Source organism: Camarhynchus parvulus, chromosome 2, assembly GCF_901933205.1.
Source record: "Camarhynchus parvulus chromosome 2, STF_HiC, whole genome shotgun sequence".
In the NCBI taxonomy this organism is placed as follows: Eukaryota; Metazoa; Chordata; class Aves; order Passeriformes; family Thraupidae; genus Camarhynchus; species Camarhynchus parvulus.
Window position 1 is genome coordinate 49,642,800 of NC_044572.1, and position 24,658 is coordinate 49,667,457.

Genomic DNA, 24,658 nt, shown 5'->3' on the forward strand with positions numbered 1-24,658 from the left:
CAGCTTTGTTATTAGAAATGTGAGTGATTATTCAAAAATGTAGCTGTACAGCTCTGCAACAGGCAATACTACCACCGAGGTGGACAGACACACAGCACCAGTGCTGCATTCAAACCTGTCACATAAACATGGTGTGTTCAGCAAGATGATGTTCCCATGCGCAGCAGCATCACACTGTAAACCTCGCCAACAGTGGAGACAAATCTAAATATCCCATCTGGTTAGGCAGAAGCTGCTAACATCTGAGGCAGACAACTCACAACTGCAGGAATCTGGGGTGGCAGGAGGGGGGCAGGAATATTCCCACTGCCTCCCAAGAAGAGTTGGCAGGATCAGAGAAGTGGAAGAATAGACACTAAGTTATTACAGTCACATGTAAATGTTGGCATTGAACAATAGCAGCAGGAAAAGAAAAATCAGTTAAAAGAACCTGAGAATGCTGAAGAAAGCCACAATAAATACTGAAGAACTGGAAGAGGAGCTATTTCTCATTAGAAAAGAACAAGGGTTTGAGAACTACTTGTACTTATTAAGATGGAACTGGCTTGGGACTATACGAAGCGGAAATTAAGGAAGCCAGAAAAAAAATCCACAGGCACTTGAACAAAATGAAAAAGGCATCATGATGCCATCTCACAAGGCTGCAAGAGTATCAGTTGCTCCTCAAGTTAAATCAAATGGTAAAGGACATCAGACTTACTTTAAGCAGGCTTAAGAAAAATAAATCATTGGCTAATGGACATCTTAGTAAATCATGAAATCCCTGCCTGAGAAGGCACAATGGGAGGGGAGTTTAGCTGCAAGATAAGAGGTGAGGAAATGAGTGAACATGAGAAAGGATTAGCTAAGGAAGCCTTGAACACTAAATCACAAGCTCGCCAGAAAATTGATAATACCTGAGAGACTTGCAATAACCATTGAAAAACTGTTCAGTGAAGAGGAAAAATCAGGGTTTGTAGGCACCAAACATATTCCCACTGTAATCTGTTGAAGTCAAATAAATCACAGAACAGGTAAGTGGTTCTTAGTTTTTACTGGTGGAGTGAAAAAATGGCAGTATTTTACCATGTCCTTTGCTCTTTAAGAAAGGTAATAGGAATCTCAGACAATTAGTGCTAGAAAGGGGAATGGAGTTCTTTAACTGGAGAGAAATAATTCTGGGTGCAAAACAATGAGGTCCTGGAACTTATTTTCTCTCATCTTGTACCTACTGCTACTTGATCCACCAACAGGCAACAGCTGATTAGGAGCTTTATGCAGGTGCAATTTCCACACAGGATGTACAGCCATGGGACACCTTGGGCTCAGGAACCTGAATTACAACCATCCCTCTTGGAGCCTTTGAGGTTTTGCACTGCAGTGCCTACAGACACAGCACACAGGAGCTGGGACACCACAGAAACAAGCAGCCAGGCAACAGCCGGAGCTTGGCAGAGCTCTGAAGTCAGTTTGGTAAGTGGTGATAGCAAAAAAAGTGAACTAAGAATGCTGTAAAACAAATGTAGATGGATACATCCATCTCCAACCAGCTCCACAGCCTTTAATGGTGGAATTTCTGGATTTGAATGCTAGAGTATCAAAGATGAAGATATTGGCTGTCACAGAATTACAGGATCAATATTATAAGCTGCAAGGGACTCACAAGGATCATGGAGTTCAACTCCTGGCCCTGCCCAGGACACCCCAAGAGTCACACCATGTGCCTGAGAGCATTGTCCAAACTCTTCTTGAACTGTGTCAGGCTTGGTGCTGTGACCACTTCCCTGGGCAGCCTGTTCCAGCGCCCAACCACCCTCTGGGGGAAGAATCTTTTTCTAATATCCAACCTTAATCTTCCCTGACACATCTTCAGGCTGTTCCCTCGGGTCCTGTCACTGGCCAGCAGAGAGATCAGTGCCTGTTCCTCCTGTTCCCCTCACAGGGAAGTTGTAGACTGCAATGAGGTCTCCCCTCATTACTGGCTGAGCTCCTGAGAGCAAAATCTGGAGTTGTCCATCAGGAAGGCAGAAGGACAAAAGAGGACTCCAGAGCAAGAACCTCTCCTTTGAGCATACACACACCTCCAACAAGAGAAAACTAAGAATAAATTGGAGAAGCTACCCCAGTAGGATATTGCATGTATTTCATGGGGTGAAGTGATGGCTTAACATCAACTGCTTGTAAAGAACTTTTAAAGGCAAATTGCAATTATTAAATACAATTCCAATGAGCTGAGTGCTAATATTGTGTAGAACAAAACCATGAGGAAATATGACACATACAACCCTCTGTCAGTTCAAGGCACACAGCAAGCCAGATTCTGGTCTCCTTACCACAAGCTGAGCTGGGCAAATCTAAAGCTAAAAGGCTGAGATTAAAAGTCTGCCCAACAACTTCAGTGGATTAGTTGTGATTTATATTAAAGCAGTTAAAAAAGCCAATCTGATCTTCCAAACATCTTTCACACTCAAATTCAAATGTTTCATTGCTGTCATATGCTGAAGGACACTGAAACCTCATCCTATGGATTCTCCTTCTTATTCCCTGTAGACACTCAATGGTGTAGACTACTACAGCTTATACAAACTATAGGAGCAACTACTTGTCAAGCTAATGTAGAGCATGTTTTGCCTTTTTAAAAACTCAAAGCTGATTAAGGGTTTGTAATTCACTTCCATTCAGCTGAATTACAGTTCCATCATAGGAGGTGAATGCTCAAATGGATGCTCATATGCACTGAATGCTCATCTCTTGATGCAAGCAGGATGAAACCACTTGCAGGGCTTGATCCTTGAAAACAAAAGAGGAAAGCACAGGATGAAATCCTGTATCCTTCTCTGAGTTCAAGGGGAGTTTTGCTCTTCAGTAGACTCAGACAATAATTCATTACCCTTCTCTATCACACCATATTTTGGTCTGTACCAATACTTCTGTATTGGACTCTGCTGTACAGTTAACAGAAAGGACAGGAATTCACATGTAAATATTTTTCATTACTCTACTGAAAATCACCTCAGTTTCCACCTGTACTTACCTTTGGATGAAAACTAGGCAGATAGTCCCACCAGGCTGAAAAAATCACATAAACTATTTTTTTACAGAAGACAATACTAAATTCATCGATCATGAGTATTTCATACAAGACTGGCACCAACAGGGACTGTTTCAACAGAAAGAGTAAAAAAACTGGTAGGAAGAAAAAATATTTTTATTCTCAGTTTCACATAGTGGAATTTAACTTAGCTTTCAAGAAAGATCAACACTGCTTTCAGAATTCTTTAAGCAATGTTTAGAAGAATCATTAGTTGTGCTTTGTTAAACACCTTATTTCAGCTACTCAAATGTACCTTAATATCTTTCAGGTGCACTGGGATTCATTATCACTTTATTCACCATCACATAAAAAGACATATATAAATAATACAATTCATAGCTCAGAAAGAGGAACTGTTATGGCTTCCATAGTTCATAATCTGACAGAAGTTCTTGAGAATTTAGCTGTACTGCTACAACTCAGTAGAACAGCACTGAAATGAGGAACCTTAGTGTTATCCCAGAAAACAGCAATGGTCTGTTCTGTTGTGTTCGTGCAAGGGAAAGAAAGCTCAAGGGGGAAGCTCATGTGCACCAGTTCTGCAAGGTGAAAAGGCATGCTCACAGAAGAGTCAGTGCAGCACGAAGTGACCTTTCAGGAGTGGATCTTGGGACAAAAGGTGCAGCTCAAAGAAGCACCTTTGAGGTATATCTAACTGGAACTACAGGTGATCAAAAATAATAATAAGGAGCAATGATGAGTCTTCACTTCTGTAAAGTACTTCCTGGTGGTCTCATTCATCAGGATTCCTTCTTTTCCTCCACTTCTAACAGCTCATCAAGGAATTCCACAACTTCACCCTAGAAATGATTAAATTTAACAGAAAGAAATTAACCCCAAAAAAAGGTGGGATATTTCTGCTTTCTTAATTTAAAAATAAACTGTAATAATAAGTGTGCAAATATTTTAACACCCTCCATGCAGACACTAGTACAACAAACCTATAAAGTGTAAGTAAATGGCCCATACCAGTGGAGCACAAGACTTGCAGTGACACTGACCTTAAAAGGAGAAAATGTTATACACTTCACAGTAAATCCTCTTGTGCTTTTACAGGTACTTAAATAGGCAATGAAATCCTCAAACTTAGAGAGGAATAAATGTTTAAAGCACCTGCTAAATTAGGAAGTTGTTAGAATATCATAAAACATTAAAAAATTTTAGAAAGCTTCAAAATTTGAAGCCAAAGGGTTTTGTAGAACCATAACTTTGACTTTGTATGCCTGCTCTAACCTTTTACATCCCCTGTCACACCCTTCAACACACATCTTCTCCATTTTCAACCACGGATCTTCACAAGCTGTGCTTCAATGCAGCAAAAATGTGAAGAACCAGAGACACTAGAATGTTTTCCATAGTGGAAACAAATAGACTGGATTTAGATTCAGACCACAAAACTTACAAGCTGGAGCTAACAGCTAACACAGAGCACCAACACAAAGAAGCAATCCATTTATTTAAGCTACTCATAACGTAGTTCTATGTCCTATACCTTAGTAAAATGTCTTCCTGCATTCCTGTGGTGTTTGTGAGGTCCCCAGGACAAGGTGAGAGATGAGAATCTGACTCCATGTTCTCAGAAGGCTGATTTATTATTTTATGATATTATATTACATTAAAGAATGCTATACTAAAACTATACTAAAGAAGGATACAGACAGAAGGCTTAACAAGAATGAATAATAAGAACTCGTGACTGACCCCTCAGAGTCTGACACAACTGGACCGTGATTGGTCATTAAGTAAAAACAATTCACATGAAACCAATCAAACATGCACCTGTTCATAAACAATGTCCAGACCACATTCCAAAGCAGCCAAACACAGGAGAAGCGAATCAGATAATTATTATTTACGTTTTTCTCTGAGGCTTCTCAACTTCCCAGTAGAAGAAATCCTGGCAAAGGGATTTTTTGGAAAATATCACGGTGACACATTCCAGCCTGAGTACTCTGGGATGACACAGCTCCACTGGCTGGAACTTACTGTCTTGTCCACTAAACTACAGCAAGTGAGCTGAAACCTTCTGTGATCACTTTCAGCACAAGGTAACAACCTCAGTGGTGGAAAGCAGGCGATCAACAGCAACTGCGCAGCAGCGTATCTCTGCGTCTGGATTGAAGGCACTTGAGACAGTAATTCATGTTCAGACTCAAGTGTTTATTATTTCTTATCAGTAAAATAGTCTCACTACTGTGAGTTCAGGAGTTTTTCATTAGAAGGCACAAAATGGCTAACAATCTCTTGTTACAAGGTCTTTTAAGACTAAACTATCCAATTAAGAACTAACACCTAGGTTGTTTTCCCTTTTAACCCAATAGCTGATCCCAAAGAACCCCCAATGGGGACTTTTCTGCCCAATTACAAAATGCCACCCAAACCCATCAAGAAGGAAGAAGAAGCATGAAGAAGAAACCCAGGACAACATCCCATGCCCTCCATCTTGCTTTCATCCACAACATACTAAAAATCCCAAACCCTAAATTTCTCACCAAGTGATACACCTGCACTACTCTCTATAATCTATTTCACACTTTTGTGGATTCTAGTCTATCTTGAAGTCCAGGAAACTTTCTCCATGGATGAGGGTCAAAGTCAGTGCTCCCCTGGGGGTCAGGGCACCCTGGAGCAGACAGAGAAATATTCCCAGTGCTCTGGGTTTCCACAGCAGCATCTCAAACTCCTCAAAGCTGCCTGTAGCAGCCCATCCACTGGCACCCTCAGAAACACAATTATTTTCTGGTTTGCCTGCCATGCACAGTTCAGAAACACTGCCTGAGAGGGGAGACCCTGTGGGAATACCTGGGCCTATCCTCACTTTTTGATATAACTTAAAGTAGAGAGATGCAGATTCTCAATGCTACATTTCCAACCTTTTACTCCAGTAACTACAATGTTCTGATAAACTTTGTTTTCTTCAAATCTTTCTGTCCTTTCTTTCTTGACAGAAACCTATGGTCTAAAAAAGTCTCAAGAAGTCATTTAGGTTTTGTCCAAAATAAGTTGTCATTTTCTGCTGGAAAACCTGATCAGCTCATACTTACTCTCATACTTAAATCAATGAGGACTTCTACCAGTTATGTTAAAAGCAAGTAATCCTCATTTGGATCTCATTTTCCCTTTGCTTCATCACCCATTCCAACTCTGTGAACTGTATTGGGCTTCTGAGTCTGCTCAATTGATGGTTACAATCCCAATTACATGTTTAGCACATTTTTATCTAAACAGGCCTTCCTTCAAAAGACAGCATCTTCTAGACACATTCTGAGACTCAAAATTTTACTGTTTTCTATTCTGGTGAGAAAAGGGCATTAAAACTCTGTCAATGAAAACAAAAAGAGGAAATAGAGAAATTCTGTCATTATACAATAATGGCATTATGGATATTGTGATTAAAAAGTATTAACATCACACTTCTAGGAAGCATGACTAGCCAGGAGAGAAACAATGAAACTAAGCAAACAACGATAAAAGCAGGAGGAAAGCTGGCTGAAATAACTGCTGTTCTTGTTCCCTGCTTCACAGATCCATCTCAAAAGAGCACTGAGGTTTTGAAACTATTGAAACTATGAAGTGATTTTATGGTGTTTTGTGGTGTTTTGAATTTGTTCAAAAGATTTAAGTATCCAACACGTTATTGTCACATTCATCACTAAGACAGAATTTTTCAGAAGACACACAATATACAGATGAAATTCATGTTTTTTATTTCTGGTATGTTTTCAAATCCAGAAACATGTAAGAAAAATGATATTTAAATGCAACGATATTAGGGAAAAAAAGCCCAAACAAACCAGAAATCTGAAATCTCTAGTGTCTGTAACTGAGCTCTAAAGGAAAACATTGCAGAAGCTATTGTGGTCTAATTAGATGTACTGAGGAATAAGAGAGGTTGAAATATGGCAAAAATATAAAAACAGTTGCTGAAACAATATACATAAAATATGCTGCAATACAACTCAGTAATTGGTTGGCTATTTTGGAAAAGCCAAAACCTCCAGATTAAAGACAAAACCCCAGTTAAAATATTTTTGCCTGGGCCTTCACAATCAAAATGTGAAACATTTGCAAGTTGTCACTGGAGAGGTTGGCAGCCCAATGAAGAGGTGACAACTCCGCCCCCAGAGGAGGAGATCACATTGTCACATTGGCAGCTGTGCCCAGGCCAGCACTGTCCTTGTCCCATTAGCACTCACTTCACTCTGCACCAGACACCTAGCACGGCTGAGCTCAGCACATATTCCACACATGCTCGTTCCAGGGAATGAAGCCTTCTGCCTGCTGATATCTATTTTTAATACAATAATGGTATTATGGATATTGTGATTAAAAAGTACTAAAAAGTATCGTGCTGATCTATGCCTGCCAACCTGGAGTCTGAAATGAGTCTTTGATATGATTTACTCCCTCAGTGAGACAGAGTCCCTCCTGTCACCTGCTGTGCTCTTTGGCTCCTCCCTACCTTTATAGGAAGAACATCCCATTTTCCATGGTAAATTGGCTGCAAACCCATAATTCTTTCCACTGCCAGCTACCCAAAGGCACAAGGGCCAGCAGCTCCAAGGCAGGAACACAAACACATGGCTCCAGCCCAGGGCTGATGTCAGAGGGGTGAACAATCCATGGTCCAAAGGGTTTTCTCCTAGGTAGGACATCAGGAGGTGAAGTCTGGCTAAGCTTGGGAAGAGAAGGGTTTGCTGCCACACCAGTGGGTGACAGTCAGGCAGCCCACAAGTAGGAAGCACACAAGAACACAAGTGGGAGGTACAGCTGGGCTGCTTGGCCAGCTGCAGGGAAGCATTTCCTCCCTGCCCAGCCCTCAGTGCACAGGCATGTCCTCCAGGTTGGCCAGGTATGTGTTGAGCAGCTCTGTGGCATCCCACAACCTCCCTCCCTGTGCTTCCAACCTCTTCCCTCTCCCAGTCACTGGAAAGTGGGACTGACAGACCAAGGATGTATGGGAGAATGGAACAGGTATAGCCTGAAATATGAGAGGTGTGATATCAAGCAGAACAAGGGGAGTGCTCCCAGACTGGTGTGAGTGGCAGGAGACTCAGAGAAGCTGATCTGTCCAACTGGAACCTCTAATTATCTGTTAGATATGCAAAGTGAGCACCCTTGGCATAGATTAACAATGGAACAGAGGCATAGACAGAAAGAACAAGTTGTGTGCCACAATAATTAATTCAAGGTTTTACTGAGGATATGTGAATAGGTAGATTATAATAAAAAAATAATTTAAAACAGAGTCTTTGGTCAATTCTGAATAAGCTAACCCAGGCTAGTGAGATTGGGGCACCATCTTATATGAAGCTAGAGCACTGGAAAAAAATAAAAATACCTAAAAATGAGAAGAATGCAAAACTCCTCACTCAGTACCTCAGCGTACTGAGTGTCCAAGACCATGATATACATTGGGCCAGGCCCTTCCTTACACAACATTAAATGTCACATTCACACTCAGAAAACACAGCTTTTTTGGAGAAACAGCTGTACTTTGGAGACTCCTACCCAACTATTAAAATAAAACAGCAAAGAGGAAGAGCTATGAGTACCTGGCTCTGTTATGGCACACTTGAGGCTGATGGTCCAGCGCCAGATCTTCTTTCAACAGCATCATTTAAAAACAGTAGCAAGCAGCAGTTGCACTGCCCACTGACAGACCCAGACACTTTGCCACTGTTTGCAATGACTGCCTGCTGCAAATGCCAGCATTAATCATTCATGGGTCCTTGCCTCCACCTATAATCTCTTCTTCCCTTTTTCAGTGTGGACAGGAAAAGTTATGGGACACAATTAGCTTTTTAGTTTGTAATAACCCACGTTTTCCAATGCAGATCTGCTGATGGCCTCTCCTATAGGGATTCTGTATGTACTGCAGTGGGATATCCCATTCTTCAGGGAAGCAACAAAGACAGCAAAGGCTAGTGTTCTACAATGAATTAAGATCCAGAGAAAATTATTATTCTGGACATGCTTTTATGTATGATTACTGGTGAATGAATAGGAAACAGCTTTTATTCTAACTCATCCAACAAACAGCCTTAAGAGACAACACACAGAGCATGAAGAATTGGCTGGATCTTTGTTTCCTTATAATCTATGACCCAAACAGAAAATGTTTATCTCATAAAATGTCCCTCGTCATTCAGAGCAAAAATTCAAATTTTGCTAAAGTTCAAAGACCTCAATGATTGGAAACTTGTTCCACAGTGAGAGCAACAGACTTGATTCCCTCATGTACTGGGTGTAGGTGATCAGGTTATGGTAGTGAGAAGGGTGGCCTCTAGGTGAGGATCTAGCAGCCCTGTAATTGGTTATTGTCCTGTAACTGCCCTAGGAAGCAATGGGAATAGTCACAATGATAAGGTTATGAAAACCATCAGCTTTTGTACAAGAACAAATAATCACCTTGCAAGAGTGAAGACAAAGGATTGATATGGATGACTGTGGAGGACATTTGCTCCATGGACCTGACAGAGCCTGCACATACACACACCACAAAGCCCACTGGCCAGGAATGTTTTGGAGAGGGAAAACATTATTTCAGGGTAACAGTAAGGCATGTGTCAATGAGTGGCTCAGCCTGAAAGGTTTATTCAGCCTTCAACCAAGAGCAAGTTCCTTGATCTAACCTTCAGTTAAAATCTCAGAGTTAACTGTAACCACCTCAAAGCCCTGCCAGAACTTCCATGAGCTGCACAGTCCAGGCTGGACATTCCTCACATTCTAGCTGGTGAAAAAATAAGAAAATCCCTCAATTCTTTGTGCAGAAAAATTATTTGACCCTTAACTTACTTCTTTTTCAGATAGTTAGTCCTCAGTGTGACCGACTGCCACATGCTTATATGGCTTTTTTTTCAATATTAAGAGAGCTTAGTTGTTTTTTACATGAATATTAACTACTTTCTCAAATATTTTTCCATTTCATTTCAACTATATATTCTGAACCTTTAACTGTTTTTTTTCCCATATATTATGGGAGACTACAGTACTCTGCAGTTATTACAGTAGTATTTTACAGCAAACCAGTAAATATGCTTTCCTTTTAACTTACTTATAAAGCCTATAAAACATGGGTCAACTCAATTTCAGAGGGCTTTCAACATTGCTCCAATTGCACTGAAAGCAGAAGCCTTCCAGTGGTCTTGTTTCTGAGCTCTCCTTATGCTCTCTTGCCTGTTTTATGTTGCATGCAGAAGTGTAAGAGAATCTGGGCAGTACAAGTTCCTCCTAATGCCAGTACCTGCAGCTTGGGGCCATCCATTTGAGCCCAACCATGCTGGCAGCTTCCCATGCAAAGTAGCTTAAATGGGAGGAAGAACCCCTTTGACCAAGACACACATCCAGCAGTGCAGAAGCAAGAGGAGAAAGCAGAAAGACCCAGCCATATGGGAAGAATCTCCACTAGAAAATGATTGTGGCAAAAAAAAAAAACAACCTCGTCTTCTTTTTTCTTTAAAAAAGTGTGTGCTGAACAGGGACCATAACACTGCCCATTAGCTGGCAGCTCTCTCTGAAACAGCTGCCACCAGCCCTTCTCAGGGCACCAGTGCTGTTGGAGCTGTGCTGGGCTGAGGTCACAGGCAGGGCAGGGTTTACAGCACTTAAAACTTGCTGGTACAAGCACACTGGTGTAAATCATTTGAACATAAGCAAGGAGTGAGTTAATAAAGCTTAAAGTATGTTGTTAGCAATTCCCAAACAGAAAAATAGGCTGAATTCAGATTACTATTTGCTATCAGTACTCTCAGTACTCCACTGGGGCCCTTGCGTTTTGATGCTATTCCATATGTTCTCTTTCCATCAGTCACATTAGTTCAGTGCTTCCTCTTCTTCGCATTACACGGATGTGATGAAACACAGAGTGTTTTAATTTCAGCCACTACACAAATGGAGCACACACTATACACAAATAAAAAGAAAGATGTCCAAAAAAAGTGGGTCAAAGCTGCCAACAGCTTTTCACCTACTGATTAAGTACTGAAAGAAAAATCACATTGTAGGCTCATCCTCGCCAAGTATGTGTGGTTCCTATGTAATTTAGAACAGCTAAGTAGCTATCTCCCCCCCAAAAAATACCATAAGAACACTGATTTTATGGGCCAAAAACATGTCTCATACAATTAGTGCAGTGCCGGAGTTACATCTACACTAGCTGAGTGTCTGGCTCCTAACAGCATCTCAGTTTGCACTTCAATCTGTGCAGTACCAGGAGCTGTATCCATGATAGCCTTGATGCATTACACATTGAACAGAAATTAAGAAGCTTGTCTATCCATGGCCAACCAAGATGACAACACTGCAATGTTCTTTTAACTTCCCTGTGGAAAACTGCAAGGATATTTAAGAATAATTACTTTTTCTTAAAAGTAATTTGCAGCTAGCTGGCAGTAATATTCTGTCGCCTCCACTGTGTTAAATGTTTGAATTAGGAGTTTTTCATTTCCTTGTGGAAAAAAATTAATAGAGTAACACAACCAGGACAGTATTTCTTGTAGTAACATATGCAAAAATCATTACTGCCTGTTCCAGCCTCTGCAATTACTGCTATGTATTCCTGAAGAAGCCAAATGTTTTCACTCGCTTTGCTAAGGGGATTTAAGAAGACACATGGATGATCTGGGATACAGGAGCACTGAGAAGTCTGGGTTAAATGAGATTCTCCACTTGACAATAATGACACTCACATAGGAAGTTATCCTCTTGCCACATCAATCTTTTTGCTTCCGCCAAGAGAAAAAGAATTATTTTTTTCCTGCAGATTATCTTGCAGGCTATCTTACCAGCCCACAAGAAACTTCACAAACATGGACCACAGAAACTCACAGAAAGTATGGCCTGTGGCCCAAGGAGCACATGGTTTAAATAAACAGAGTGCACTTAGAAGAGAGTTTGCCTCCATCCTTAACAATTTTTAATAAAGTTTTTACTGTAATGCCTTATCTGGGGTTTTCATCAGTTTTCAACATTCCTATGGAACAAACTTTTCCATCCGTGCCAGGAGAAATATTAAACAAAATATAAAAAAATCCACTTACACTACCTGATCCTGCCCATAGAGCAGAAACTGCAAGGTAGTGGTTTTACCTTTGTGCTATTCCTGCTCTGTCTGCACTCCCTGGAAGTCTCCTGCAGCCAAAGACAAGTTCTGGTAGCCAGGGATTTATGAGTTCACTACCAAAAGCCAGAGCCAAGCCAGAGGCATGGACAGCCTCCATCCCCCCAGGTTTTCGGGCCCTAGCAAGGGAGGGCACAGAAGCCCTTCAGCTTTTCCCCTGAGAAGAAGAAGAAGAATGGTAACTTTCCCAGACAAAGAGAGTGTGAGGTAGGGGTAACTGCAGCATAAGCAGGCCCAGTAATTTTGGTTGTTTAACCCAAACATATAATCCAGTGTAATGTGACTTCCTTGTCAGCCCAAAAGTTTAACTGAGGTTTGCACTGCACCACCCTCCTGCAGACTGCAAGGTCATTTGTAATTGCCCTGGTGAAAGGGGCTGCAGGGATGAATGCCAGCAACTGAATGCTTGTTTATTCTACACATAGTGCTGGAGACTGAAGATTGTTCTATAACTTCTTCTTCTAACAACATATGGGGAAAACCCTCAAAAAGGACTTCTTCATACCTCTATTTAATTACTCATCCCTGTGTTTTGAAGCAGCAGATAGGAAAGAAGGAAAAAAGTGCAAATCAAGTTGATGCCTAACATAAGAAAACATCATGGACAAAGCACACACCAACAAGGGAATATAAAAAGCCCTGAAGTATTTCACACCCTGATGAAAATCCATACAGATTAGTCCTCATCTAAGCTTAACCTTAAAGCAAGCTTATTAAACTGTATTTCAGGGGGTTTTATCCCAATGGGAAGTCTTCCTGAAGTCTGGTAACCTTGCAATGGAATTTTACATAGAGTTGTTTTCAGATCACAAGAATACTGAAGGTAGCACAGACATTACTTCTCTGCTGTAAAAGATTCTCACTCCCTGTGTGTTGGATAACAAAAATTGCAAAGGTGTTTTTTAACATAAACCATCTTCTAATCACCTTTATAACTAGAAAATACCTCGGCAGTGCCCGTTTCAGATACCCTTGCCTCATGTCACAACTGAGCACAGCTCTTTCTTTGTCAATCCCAGCAACATTTCATCATTTGAAGATTTTTATAAACCTCTAAATGAAAGGACCCAAAAACAAAGCAAAAGGCAAACCAAAACCTCCCATGAATTATACTTTAATTGCAGTTGCAGAAGGAAATGCCTTTTCAACAATTAAACTACTTTTCTTGCACCAAAGTAAAAAAAAATCCCTTCTTACATATTTTCCAGGGTAAATAGTAGTCATTATATGTTATTTGACCATGAATTCCAACCATCTAAAAAGCATTACTGGGGGACCAAAATGCCACTGAGCAGAAAAAAATAACAGATAATGAGACTTCCTTTAGACAAAATCTACAATTTAGGTCGCTACTTCTGGACAAAATTGTAAGGACTTTTAAATCTAATTTAAATAACATTTAGAAAAAAATATATATCCACACCCCCTCCTGGCCCCCCCAAACACCAAACTGGGAAAAACATTTGGTTTAAATATATATGCACCATTTCTCTGCCCCCTGGTGTTACAATTCGAAAACTGGGTTTCCTTTCTTTTCTGTGGGCTCAGCGCATTATATATTTACCTTTGTGTTAATTCTGTCCATGTTTTTTTAAATGGTACATGATGTTCTTCGAGTTTGTTCTTATATTCCACTTACCAAACAAAAATTTATTATAAATTGGTCGTGGCTACAAGAAGATTTTTCCATATTAGTGCAGTCATGGAATTACAGCTATGTATCATCTTCACTTTAAACGTGATTGCTGCTTTTTTGACGCTGATTTCATTTCTGGAAAACTCACCTCATCATCATCCATCAGATGTTCCTTCGCGAATTCATACAATTCCAGCTGGAGCGTGGTAATGTTGTGGTATCGAACTGCCTCCTATCAAAAAACCCCAAATTTCTGTTACTTTAGGGAAGCAAGACAGGCCAGTGTCATCACGTGCCTCCTGAAACCATCCCAGGGAAGTCACACCCAGACCTAGCAAAGGTAGATCCCAGGCAGGGATGAGAAAGGAAACAGCAAACAGCACATTCCAAACTCTTCTGTGGATCTTCCTAAGCACAGGCTTCCTCACTGCAAGAACAAAGCACCCTCCTCCTTCTCATGTTTCAAAGCACTGGCGAGCCTGAGAATAAGCTCCTGAGACTGCCAGGGCTGAGCAGCAGCCTGTGCCTGCATTCCAGTGGGCTTTGGACAGGAGAAAGGCTCTGTCTCCCTGTGCTGGCTATGGCAGCAGGCAGTTCTGGGAAAGAGACACATGGAGCTGTTTTGCATGGCAATGACACACCAGCCCAGCCTGAGCCCGGGCTAGGGAAACTCTGCAAGGTCACTCACCTGTCCCCCCTCACTTCCCCACTGCACAGGGTAGCTCAGTCTCACAGTCTCACATTTGTGAGTACCAACTGCAATCTACTTTGATTATTCCATTTAACTCCTCTTGGGGAAGAAAACAGGAGACTCCCTCTTTCACAAGAACATCTAAAGGTCAGTGCCAGAGCCAAATGTTGCTGTTCACCCCATTACCACTTTTAGAAAACAAACCAGAGGCATTGTGGTTTTCGAGGCAAGTGATTAGGACAGTAAGCAACTTCTTTTTACAGCTACACATATCAAAGTACAAGAAAATACAGCTGTGTGCATTTAATATTTTGTATTTTAAAATCAAATTATCTGTAGCTCCAGAAGTTATCAATGAAACATTCAGAGTGCATGTGTAGGGCCCTTGTTCTGCCCTCCCTGCACTCATATGCCAAACGTGTCTGTGGTTTGCAGTTTCATACTGCTGCTACCCCTCACTCCCACCACCACCAAACATTGTCTCCAATATGGTTACAAAGCACCATTCTGTTCCCAAAAGCAGTGACAAAGGAGCAGTCCCCTTCCCCTGTGAGCTCAGACTTGCTGCTGCTGCTGCTGCCTGAAAGAACCAAATGCATTTTTGTGCCTTTTGTCTCAGTTGGCCCTGCAGGGCAGGCCTGGGCTCCCACTGTGCCAATAAAGTGTGTACTCTAAGAGGCATGACTAGAAGGCACTAAATTTAATTTGTGGAACGTGTATTGCCAATGACTAACTAGTTGTACAGGCCATATGACTGATGTCTAAGCAGTGTCACAATTCATGACTTAAATCCTGGCAACAAGAAACATTAGAAAATCCAATTTGATGTCGCAGTCCAGGCTGTAAAATTTCCTTGGACATGGAAATTTAAGAACAGCATGGAAACCCATTTTTAAAATAGTTTTCCAAAGCCAGATGACAACTATTGCTGCATGGACTGGTATCTTTGCAGCAAGCATTTTAATTTAGATAATTAGATGAAATGCAGTCCTGAGCCTCTTTCCATCCTCATCCACCCAACTGTGCTCTAAATGGAGTAAGTGGAAAGCCAGTTTAGCCGGAGTTACCATATTCAGACACATTCCAATGCCCACAGAACCTGAAATAACAAGTGAGTGGGCAACTATGTGTTGGCAAATAATGATTCACAAAAGCCTGAATGTCACTCAGAGATTTCATCACCAGAGATTTCAGAGGCCAGCTGCTTTATTTGTAAAGGTACATAAAGACATAAATATGTCTAAGTGTCAGAGAAGTACCAGCATGAGTTTACTTCTCATCATATATTATATGCTATTGTTGTATATTTAAACAGAATGGGAAGAGTTACAATGACATTCACTGTTTACATGACACACTGCACCTCTGTGGGCAACTTTCTATATGGCTTTAGCAAAACAGGACTCCAGAAACAGAAAATATCTCATGTTTTCCCACTGAATTTCAGAGAAATATTTGAATGTGTCTAGAAGGCATTTTAGGTAATCCACCTACCGATCTGGGCTGAAAATCCTCTTCTTTAAGTCCCCACTTGTCTTTGTGGTACTGGTAATAGACCATGTTCTGTTTCATTACTTCATCTTTTTCATCAAACAGAAGGTAGCTGGCAGCACAAGAAGCTGCATTCTTCATGTCATTCACTAATGGATAAACATACACCAAAAAAATCCAGGTAAGGTAAATGAACAAATTCCTGCTATTATTATTATTTAAGCTCTGGAAAACTCAAATAGAAACACAGCCCATACTCTACCTCCTCACCAGCTGCAGAGAGGAAAAAAAATTGCTCCCCAGAAACTGTATGCTATTTTTGCTCTGAAACACATAAGGCCATGATTCAAAAATCAACTCATCATCAACCTCCGATGGTTTTCTATGAAAATCCTAACCAAATGTTCCTCCCAGGTATCCCAGTATCAGCCCACAGCTTGGTGAAACTCACTGGGGCATTTATTTAAGAAACAAAAAAATAAATATTAAACGCCTCCCTACTTCTCTGTACTAGGATTGATAAAGAGGGAAGAGTCAGGGTATGAAGTGTGTAGCCAAACAACACAAGCAAGAGTCATTAATGGCTTGATGCTACATGGCTGATGTGCCTTCCCTGTGATGTTGGAGCCTGCAGGAACAGCTGTAAGGACTACACGTGTTCTTTACAGTGCAAGTAGCTCCTCAAGAAACCACAACTTTCACTGATTAACTTACCTATCAAACATGTCATCACTGAGCAATGAATACTACAATTTCTTTTAAGTGGTTCCCTCTTTCCTCAAAATCCATTTAGCCCCATTCTAACAGGATGATAAGAATCCACTAGGAAAAAGCAAATAGTATGAAATACTCTGTAGGTTTGTCTGTGGAAGGAATTCTGTCCCATGACTGTTAACTACAGCGATAACAGGGAGCAAAAGATGCCTGGAAACTTGGATTTTCTGTACCAGAACAACAGTTTAAAATGCAGATTCTGGAGGGTACTACTTACATTCTAAAGCATAAAATTAGAGGGAAAAGATTATGAATGGAATCTGTCCCACATCATCCAACATCAGTGTTGTTTAAGCACAAGAAATTACTACTTACATTTATAATATGCAAACTGCAAGTAATGGTACATGGTGGCCACAAATTTTTCAACGACAAAGCCTCCTATAATGGGCGTCAGATTGCTCTCACACTGCACTTTGCATGCAAGGACTTCAATATAATGGTCTGGAAGGAAGAAAACAGCAACAGAGGACATGGATAGCACAGAGCAAATTGTTATAATCACTTCCATTAGTTACCCATTAAAATCTGGCCTTATAATGCTCTCCTGGGTCCTGTGCATCTGGCTCTTGCTGCTTGGAAGTACTGAGAATCTACAACTCTATCTGAAGTGTGAATCAAGTGCTGGTACTAGGTCCTTCTGTAAAAATCTGTGTGGCTGACTTTAAGGCATCAGAGCTGGAATTCCAGAGAGCTGAGCACTTAGGTTTCACTGACACCTACAGGCAGCACGTGGTTGGTGGGTTTTACAGAGTATTACATAGTACTGCATTATGTCCTAGCTGTAAACTTCACAGTGCTTTCTCTCCTTTTCTAAACTTTGCAAACCTTGGCAATTTCATTATATTATTGCACAAATAAGGTCCCCGTGGTGCTGAGTACAACTGTGTCACAGACAGACACAGCAGGTGATTGCAAAATAAACCTCCAGAGATGGCTGTGTTACAGACCCAGAGTTTGGATGTTTTAAGGGAGAAGAAAGAGGAGAATATGCTGCTCACCAAAGAAAAACTTTCAGCCAGGAACATGTAAGTTCACAAGCTTACCCAGTCTAAAAATTGCTATATATAATGCAGGACTATTGCTATATATAATATAGGACTATAGGTGCAAAAGGACTATAGGACTATTTATCTTCAAGAAAACGCATTTCAAGAAAACCTTCCAGCAAAAAATTTCAAGCATTTTCCAAATATATCACATTCATCAATAGCACAGAAAATAATTACCTTAAAGTCTTAGTTTCCCTCTAAGCCACATTTGGCAAGTGAAAACAAGTTAGCTAAGCTTGTGCAGCAAATTTCTGACCAAGACAAAAGAACTTTTCGTCCCTGACAATTCCTAACATGAAGAACACTGAGGTTAACTAAACATAGCTGCTGCAACTAAAAATAACTGGCCAAATGAAATTCCCAGACCCATCTTTTACAAGAGCAGTGGAATCGCCAGACACAGTAGTGTTCAATTCCAACCAGCACTTAAAGCCAGGGATGCAAGTCCCTCAGTGAAGTGATCCCATGCAATGAGGACAGCTGGCTTCCTAACACAGCTCTCTCTTCAGTGATAAATACATGCCTAGGGCAAGACCCAAACACTTCTGGCGAACACTTACTGCTACATCTGCTTCTTGCAGACCCTTGGAGGCAGAATATCTCTCCCTGGAACACGAGCACAGTTCAGTCCAGGCAGTGCAAATAAATTTGAGTGTTCTTATCTCAAGAGTGAAATACTTGAAATGCATGAATGTGGCCATGGTGACATCATGCAGTAATTCCTGCCTTTTCTTCCCATCACTACTGCTGGGAATTGTTCTTCCCTTCCAAGGGGGAAGAGGGAGGGTGATGGTAAGTGTCAATCACAGCTAAGCATAGGCACTAGTCCTTACAGTGGCTTGGGGGTTGTCTGGATGTCAGACCTCTCACTCACTGGGGAAGAAAGTCTCTGTTTCTTGCTTTACCTCCTGTGATTTGTGCTTCACTCTGTATTTTTTATCCTAGACCTCTGCATGTTTTGCCCAAGAACAAGTCAAGGCTTGAGAAACAGCCTGCAATAGCTATTCCATGTCAGCTGCTCAGGTGGATACCAGCTGCACACCATGAGAAACTGAAGCTGCTCGTGTATAAACATACTTCACAAAAGCTTCCCCTCACCAAGACATATTATGGCTTTAGGACAAAAAGTTGGAATCTTTTTCCTTAGGGCAACTTCAAACACAAAAAGTGCAAGAGAATTTCTAAGTTTACTGAGAAAACATGCAGGTGTTCTCCACAAAAATATTGCCAACAACACTGAGATGTCAGAGCACTGGAGAAATTACTTGTTTCTTTCACTGCCAAAGAGCATAGGAATTGTGCATGTGCCATTTTGACAACAATCAAAAAGGTTGATGTCCCTTTTCCTTTGCAAAGCAATGGATTTTTTTTGGTTATACACACAAAATACAGATTTTACCTACTAGTAAAACTCTAATGCAGGAAAGATTAAAAATAGACAACAGTCATACTTATGAAAAGGAGATGCAGATCACCAGAACTACACAAACCACAAAGCTGGTTTCAAAGGCAGGCTGACTAACCACTGAGCCTCAGACTGATACTGAAATGATGGTTAAGAGACCTGGCTGGATGAGCACTGCTACTCAGAGGGAGCAGTTGTTATTTACACATCTATGTTACTCTGACACAGAACTTCCATGCTAATGTAAGATCTCTGTTCCAGTTTCCTGATAGACCTTATTTATGTTACTGATGAGAGCAAAAAGTAAACTAGAATTCAAACAGTTTTCAGTGAATCTAATAAACTCCCATTGGCTTAAAATGAGGAACAGGACTTGGGCAGCCAATCCTATTAATAAACTGAAATGCACTTTGGGGACACCCTTCCTTCATGTTTCAAGGTAACCACTGACCTGCAATGGAAAGATAGAAGTCTTTAAAATCTGTGATCTCTCGGGAGCCTTCGCAGGCTGCTATGCAGTCGTCGTAGGCTTTGAAGAACTCGGGAAGAGCCAGTTCCATGTCCGAGATGGACGTGCGCCAGTTGTCCCCATTGTACGCTCTCACCGCCCTGACAAAGAGATTCTGGAGAATTGGCAGCAATGAATCGGCAGTAAGTGACCCGTGAGAAGTGTTGTGTAAACTCAAACACAGCAAATGATGTCTCCACATTTCTGGATGAGCTGCTCTCCAGATGATGTGAGAACAAACACAGGAGACTAATGGATTTTAACAGGTATCTCCTAGAGAGCAGAGTATGTCATTCCATTTCCAATCAAAAGAAAAGCCTGCTGGAGAGAAACAACGGTGTGAGTCTAAAGCACAGGCTGTGACAGAGATTTTCAATGAAATCTTAAAGCCAAATGTCTGAGCTATTTTCAGCTGTGCCACTACAGCACTCATGAATTTGGATAACTAGGCACCTGCTTAGTTCCAGCAGCGATCTGCATGTAGCAGCTTTCAGGTACGCCACTCTCTGACTTGCTGCGACTCATTTATGGAACAATGAAGTACAGGAGAGGTGAGAATTACTGAATGCACCAGGAAGGCAGAACAAACAGGACTGAGATGACAAAAATAGATTAAGAATTGAGAACACATAAGCAAATGAGATCTCTGAATCTCACCCAATAGGAGGAGTAATAGAACAGTCCCAAAAGAGCAGACTCTCCTGAATAAAAAGCATACCTCATAAGGCTTTATCTCCAAGTCTTTAATATGCTCCTCAGCATCAGGTATGCTCTTATAGTAGGCCATATTTCTTTGCATCATTTCATCATCTGGATGCTTCAGAAGAAATGTGTGAGCTGCTGCAATAGCTTTTGGAAGATTATTAGCCTAAACAGGGATAGGGAAAATAAGGTGTTAAAAAAGATTAACCAGAGGAAAAAAAAATCCAAACAAAACAGTTCAAGGTTCCTAGTTTTCTCAGTGATTTTTCCTGCAATCTCTATATTCACAAATTTACTTCTACTGAGAGCACAGTCTCAGCAGGTACAATGGTACACCTCAGCAGGTAAAACTGCTGTAATTCCTCTCAGTTTTACTCCTAGCTGCATCCCTGTGAACAATTTCTTTTAACTTTAGAAGTCTATCATTTTTGCAGACAGCATAGATGATTGTTGTAAATCAAAAAGATTAGGTTTTACCCCTTGCCCCTCCCCTGTTCATAGAGCTGACAAGGCAAAATACCAGGGCTCCTGCGAGGGTTTAATCTCACAGCAAGTACTGATGCTAACCTATGGACAGTAGTCAGGAGTCTTCACTGTTTGTACATGTTTATGTCACTTATTTGCCTAGCAGCACAGAGGACATTATTAAAATAATATATCTTCCTGGTGGCATTACAAAGTTAGATCATACTGCAGTGACTTGGTCAAAAATTGTGTCCTAAAGCAACTTTCTGAGCCCATTTTTAAACTAACTTTAATCCCTGTTAGACATACTTTGTGAAGTGTGCATTTCTCATTTATAACTGCATGTACCAAACATGCATGCACTTCTGTGTGCATGCCATTTATGATTTCTTAAAATTTTATATATATATATATACACACACACACATATGCATATTTTCATAAATTATATAGTATATATGCACATATTGAGGGAGAGTGAGAGAGAAAGCAAAAGTCTGGGGTATTTGTGAACTCTTAAAACCTTTTTTTGAGGCTGTTCAGGGTATTGATGTACAGGCAATACAGTGCTCCACCTCACACGTGAAACACCTTCTGGCAGCACACATTTGAAACCACGAGCAAGAATCACAGTGTGCACACACCCGTCTGCTCACACCCATGAAAGGTGCCCTTTCATTTTGGAAAGGAACCTGAGAGATGGCTGCAAAGGAGCAAGACTTCAACCCAGCCACTGCTGCTGTGCTGCTAGGAGTGTCCCAGCACTGGAGCTCTGCCAGCTGCCTTTCCTGGCTGTCCCAAAACTACGTGTTTCCAGTCCGCCCCGACCGTGCTAAATGCAAAGGGAAATCTCAGCTGCACTTTCGTCAAATGCCGGGTTTCTTCTGTGCTGTAGCTGTAAACCTGCTTCTTTGGTAGGCTGACATGTCTCATTTTTACTTAGGTCCATGATTCACTCTTGGTTTTAATTTTCACCTCTTAGGAAAAAAAAAAAAAAAAAAAAAGGTTTTGTAGAAACGCACTCCTAAGTGAACTCAGTGGCTCTGAGAAAGCTCCCTCCAGAGGAGCAAGCAGCAGCGCAGGAACAGCTACTCCCAGAATCTTACAACGTGGCAGATTTCTCTGTGAGCCCACCTGAATACACACATGGTTACTCTAAAAAATTACATAAAGCATCTCCCTCCCACTTCTTCCTCTACTTTAAACGCTGTTGGGGGGATGGAGGGGTGGGGGAAAGGACATTCCTTTCACAGAAACCACCAGCCAGGAAAAAGCCCTTTAGACGCAGCAGTTTGTAGCTCTAGAAGGCCCATTTAGAATTCCCCGAGAAAGATAAAGGCTCAGAGCTGAACTACAAATCCAGTATAAAACACAATATAAACAACAGACACTAAAAGCAAAACCACCAAACTACTACTCAAACTTAATGCAAATGTGCTTGAAAAAGAGTTAAAAGGGAGGGGGAGGGATTCCTCCAATTTCCCTCTCACACTCCTACCTGGCAGTTATTTGACTGTATTCAAAATGATAAGAAGAAATTATATTTGGTGTTATCTGTACAGTACAAACTCTGTACGTGCCACAAGGGGGGAATTAATAGTTAAGATAAGAAGAGGAAACATTTGTGGTGATGTCATTTTAGTATCCATATATGGCTTTGAGAATTCAAGGAATTCCTGCCCTCTCAGTTAAAAGAAAAGGCAGAGGCTAAAATGTATCAAGTTCTTTTGTACGGTTTTAGGGAAGGCATTAGACCCCAGTGTGATGCAGGGCATGTGGGTGCTATTCTGGTTTCATGAGAACACATTTCCCTGCGAGTATTTGAAAAAACTGCTGAGGAAACAGCACTCCTAAAAACAGGGCACAGCAACAATTTAGAAGATGTGTGTTTTCAAGTGGCAACCTCACAAAGGCATACAACCCTATGTAATGTATGCTGGGATATGTTGGGAGTGAATCCCTAAAAGGGAAAACAATCTCACAAAGAATTCAGCTTATTTCCTCCCCACAGAGAGGCCCTGTTAATCTCAAATACAAATGACTGCAGTATCTGAGGGGATGGCAGGAGGTATGGACCTTGATATAGAGAACAGAAGGTGAAGATGAGAAGGGAGAAAATAATCAATTAGATCCTGGACAGAAGAATGATAAGAAGCTAGAAAAACAGGATGAAATCTGTTAAGAGAGGTGTGTGTCCCCAGTCTTGGCTGACCCAAGAGCAAAAGGTAAATACCATTCCAGGGCTAGCATTACAGTGTCCCACTTCAGCAGCCAATTTTTGCTTTGTTCCTTCTTGCAGCTGTAATGAAACTGGAGTTTTCCAGGCATGAGGCTATCTGCAAGTCACAGGCTGAGCCAGGCTGCTGCACTTGAAAGAACTGGACCAGAAATGAGCAAGTGAAGAAGGTGGACACGCTGAAGGAGAAGAAGTAGTGAAGACTGTTTGCAATAGCAGAGCTGTGACATGAAGAGTCTGAAAAAGGTTCCAGAGAAGGTTAGAAAGTAAGGCAGATGGAAAGATGGAAAGACAGGGGCAGGAATGACACAGCTACTGGACACAGAGGCAGCGTCCAGTTGCCAGACCTCTAGGAATAACTGGAAGGTCTGATTCTAGGGGACGTGCTGGATGAGTTGTAAAAAACGAGTGAAGAGAGAGCAGGATGGTATGTGGGTAAGCAGGGGGAAAGACAAGGCACAGGCTAATCCCACTGTGGGCTACAGGAGTGGGAGGAAACAACTGAAAGGTTTCTCAAGGAGAGAATTACAAAGTGTAGGGTTGGCAGCCTAGGCGGGCAAGGAAGAAATGGAAGTGAGGCAGAAGAGAACTGGCGTGGAGGAGGAGGTGATGGGGAATGAGCTTGTGGCCCAGAGTAACCTGCTCCGAGGGCCAGGTGAGAGGTCGGCATGACAGGAGGTTTTTCTAGCATCGGGTGTGCGAGGCATTTCGGCACATCAGGACACCACGACACTGACAGGCGCCCTTGGCGTGCCTGGAGGGTGGCACCGCACCAGGCGAGACTTTGAGAGCCTCCGACAGAGGCGGGGGGAGCGGAGGCAGGGCAGAGCGATGGGAGGAGAAAGGAGGAGGGATCAAGGAGAGGCGGGCGAGGGCGGGGGGCTCACCTTGAAGTAGGCGAACTGCAGGTACTTGTAGGGCTCGCGGCGCTGGAACTCCTCGAGCAGTTCGCGGCCGGGCTGCGCCTGTCGGAAGGCGGGCAGCCCCTGCTTGCAGCGCCGCAGGCACTGCGCCCGCCGCAGCACCCCGGACAGGAGGCGCAGCTCCTGCAGGGCGGCGCTGCGGGGCGCGGGGGGCGCGGGGGGCGGCGGCGCGGCCGCGCTGCAGTTGCGGTGGCAGAACGCCTCGCTGTCGCGGAGCAGGCGGTACAGCCGCATGCTGACCTCCAGGTAGCTGACGCTCTCGGGCCAGTTCTCGGTGCTGTACTGGTCCAGCCCGTAGCGGTAGGCCGACTCCAGCGGCATCAGCTCGTCCCGCGGGAAGCTGCGGAAGCTGTAGCGCTCGTACTGCGCCCCCGCCGCCGCCAGCAGCGCCGCCAGCAGCGCCGCCACCCACATGGCTGCGCCTCCGACACCGCCGCAGCAGAGAACAGCACAAAACAGCACAGATCCACGTCGCTACCGCCGCCGGGAGAGGCGGCCCGGGGCCGGGAGGAGGGAAGGGAAAGCGGGCGGGTCGGGGCGAAGGCAGGGCAGAGGCGGTCCCGGGGCCGGGAGGAGGGAAG

General features: G+C 42.3%; 1 protein-coding gene across 1 annotated transcript; it reads right to left on the bottom strand.

Annotated features, from left to right (window-relative positions):
- Positions 1-3,166: 3,166 nt before the first annotated feature.
- CRTAP (cartilage associated protein) lies at positions 3,167-24,507 on the bottom strand. Its single transcript, XM_030943842.1, has 7 exons — positions 24,042-24,507; positions 20,470-20,619; positions 19,695-19,866; positions 17,102-17,230; positions 16,016-16,161; positions 13,979-14,062; positions 3,167-3,873 (listed from the first exon to the last, which is right to left on the bottom strand). The coding sequence occupies exons 1-7, from the start codon at positions 24,489-24,491 to the stop codon at positions 3,814-3,816; spliced, it is 1,191 nt and encodes a 396-aa protein (XP_030799702.1). The 5' UTR covers positions 24,492-24,507; the 3' UTR covers positions 3,167-3,813.
- Positions 24,508-24,658: the final 151 nt, after the last annotated feature.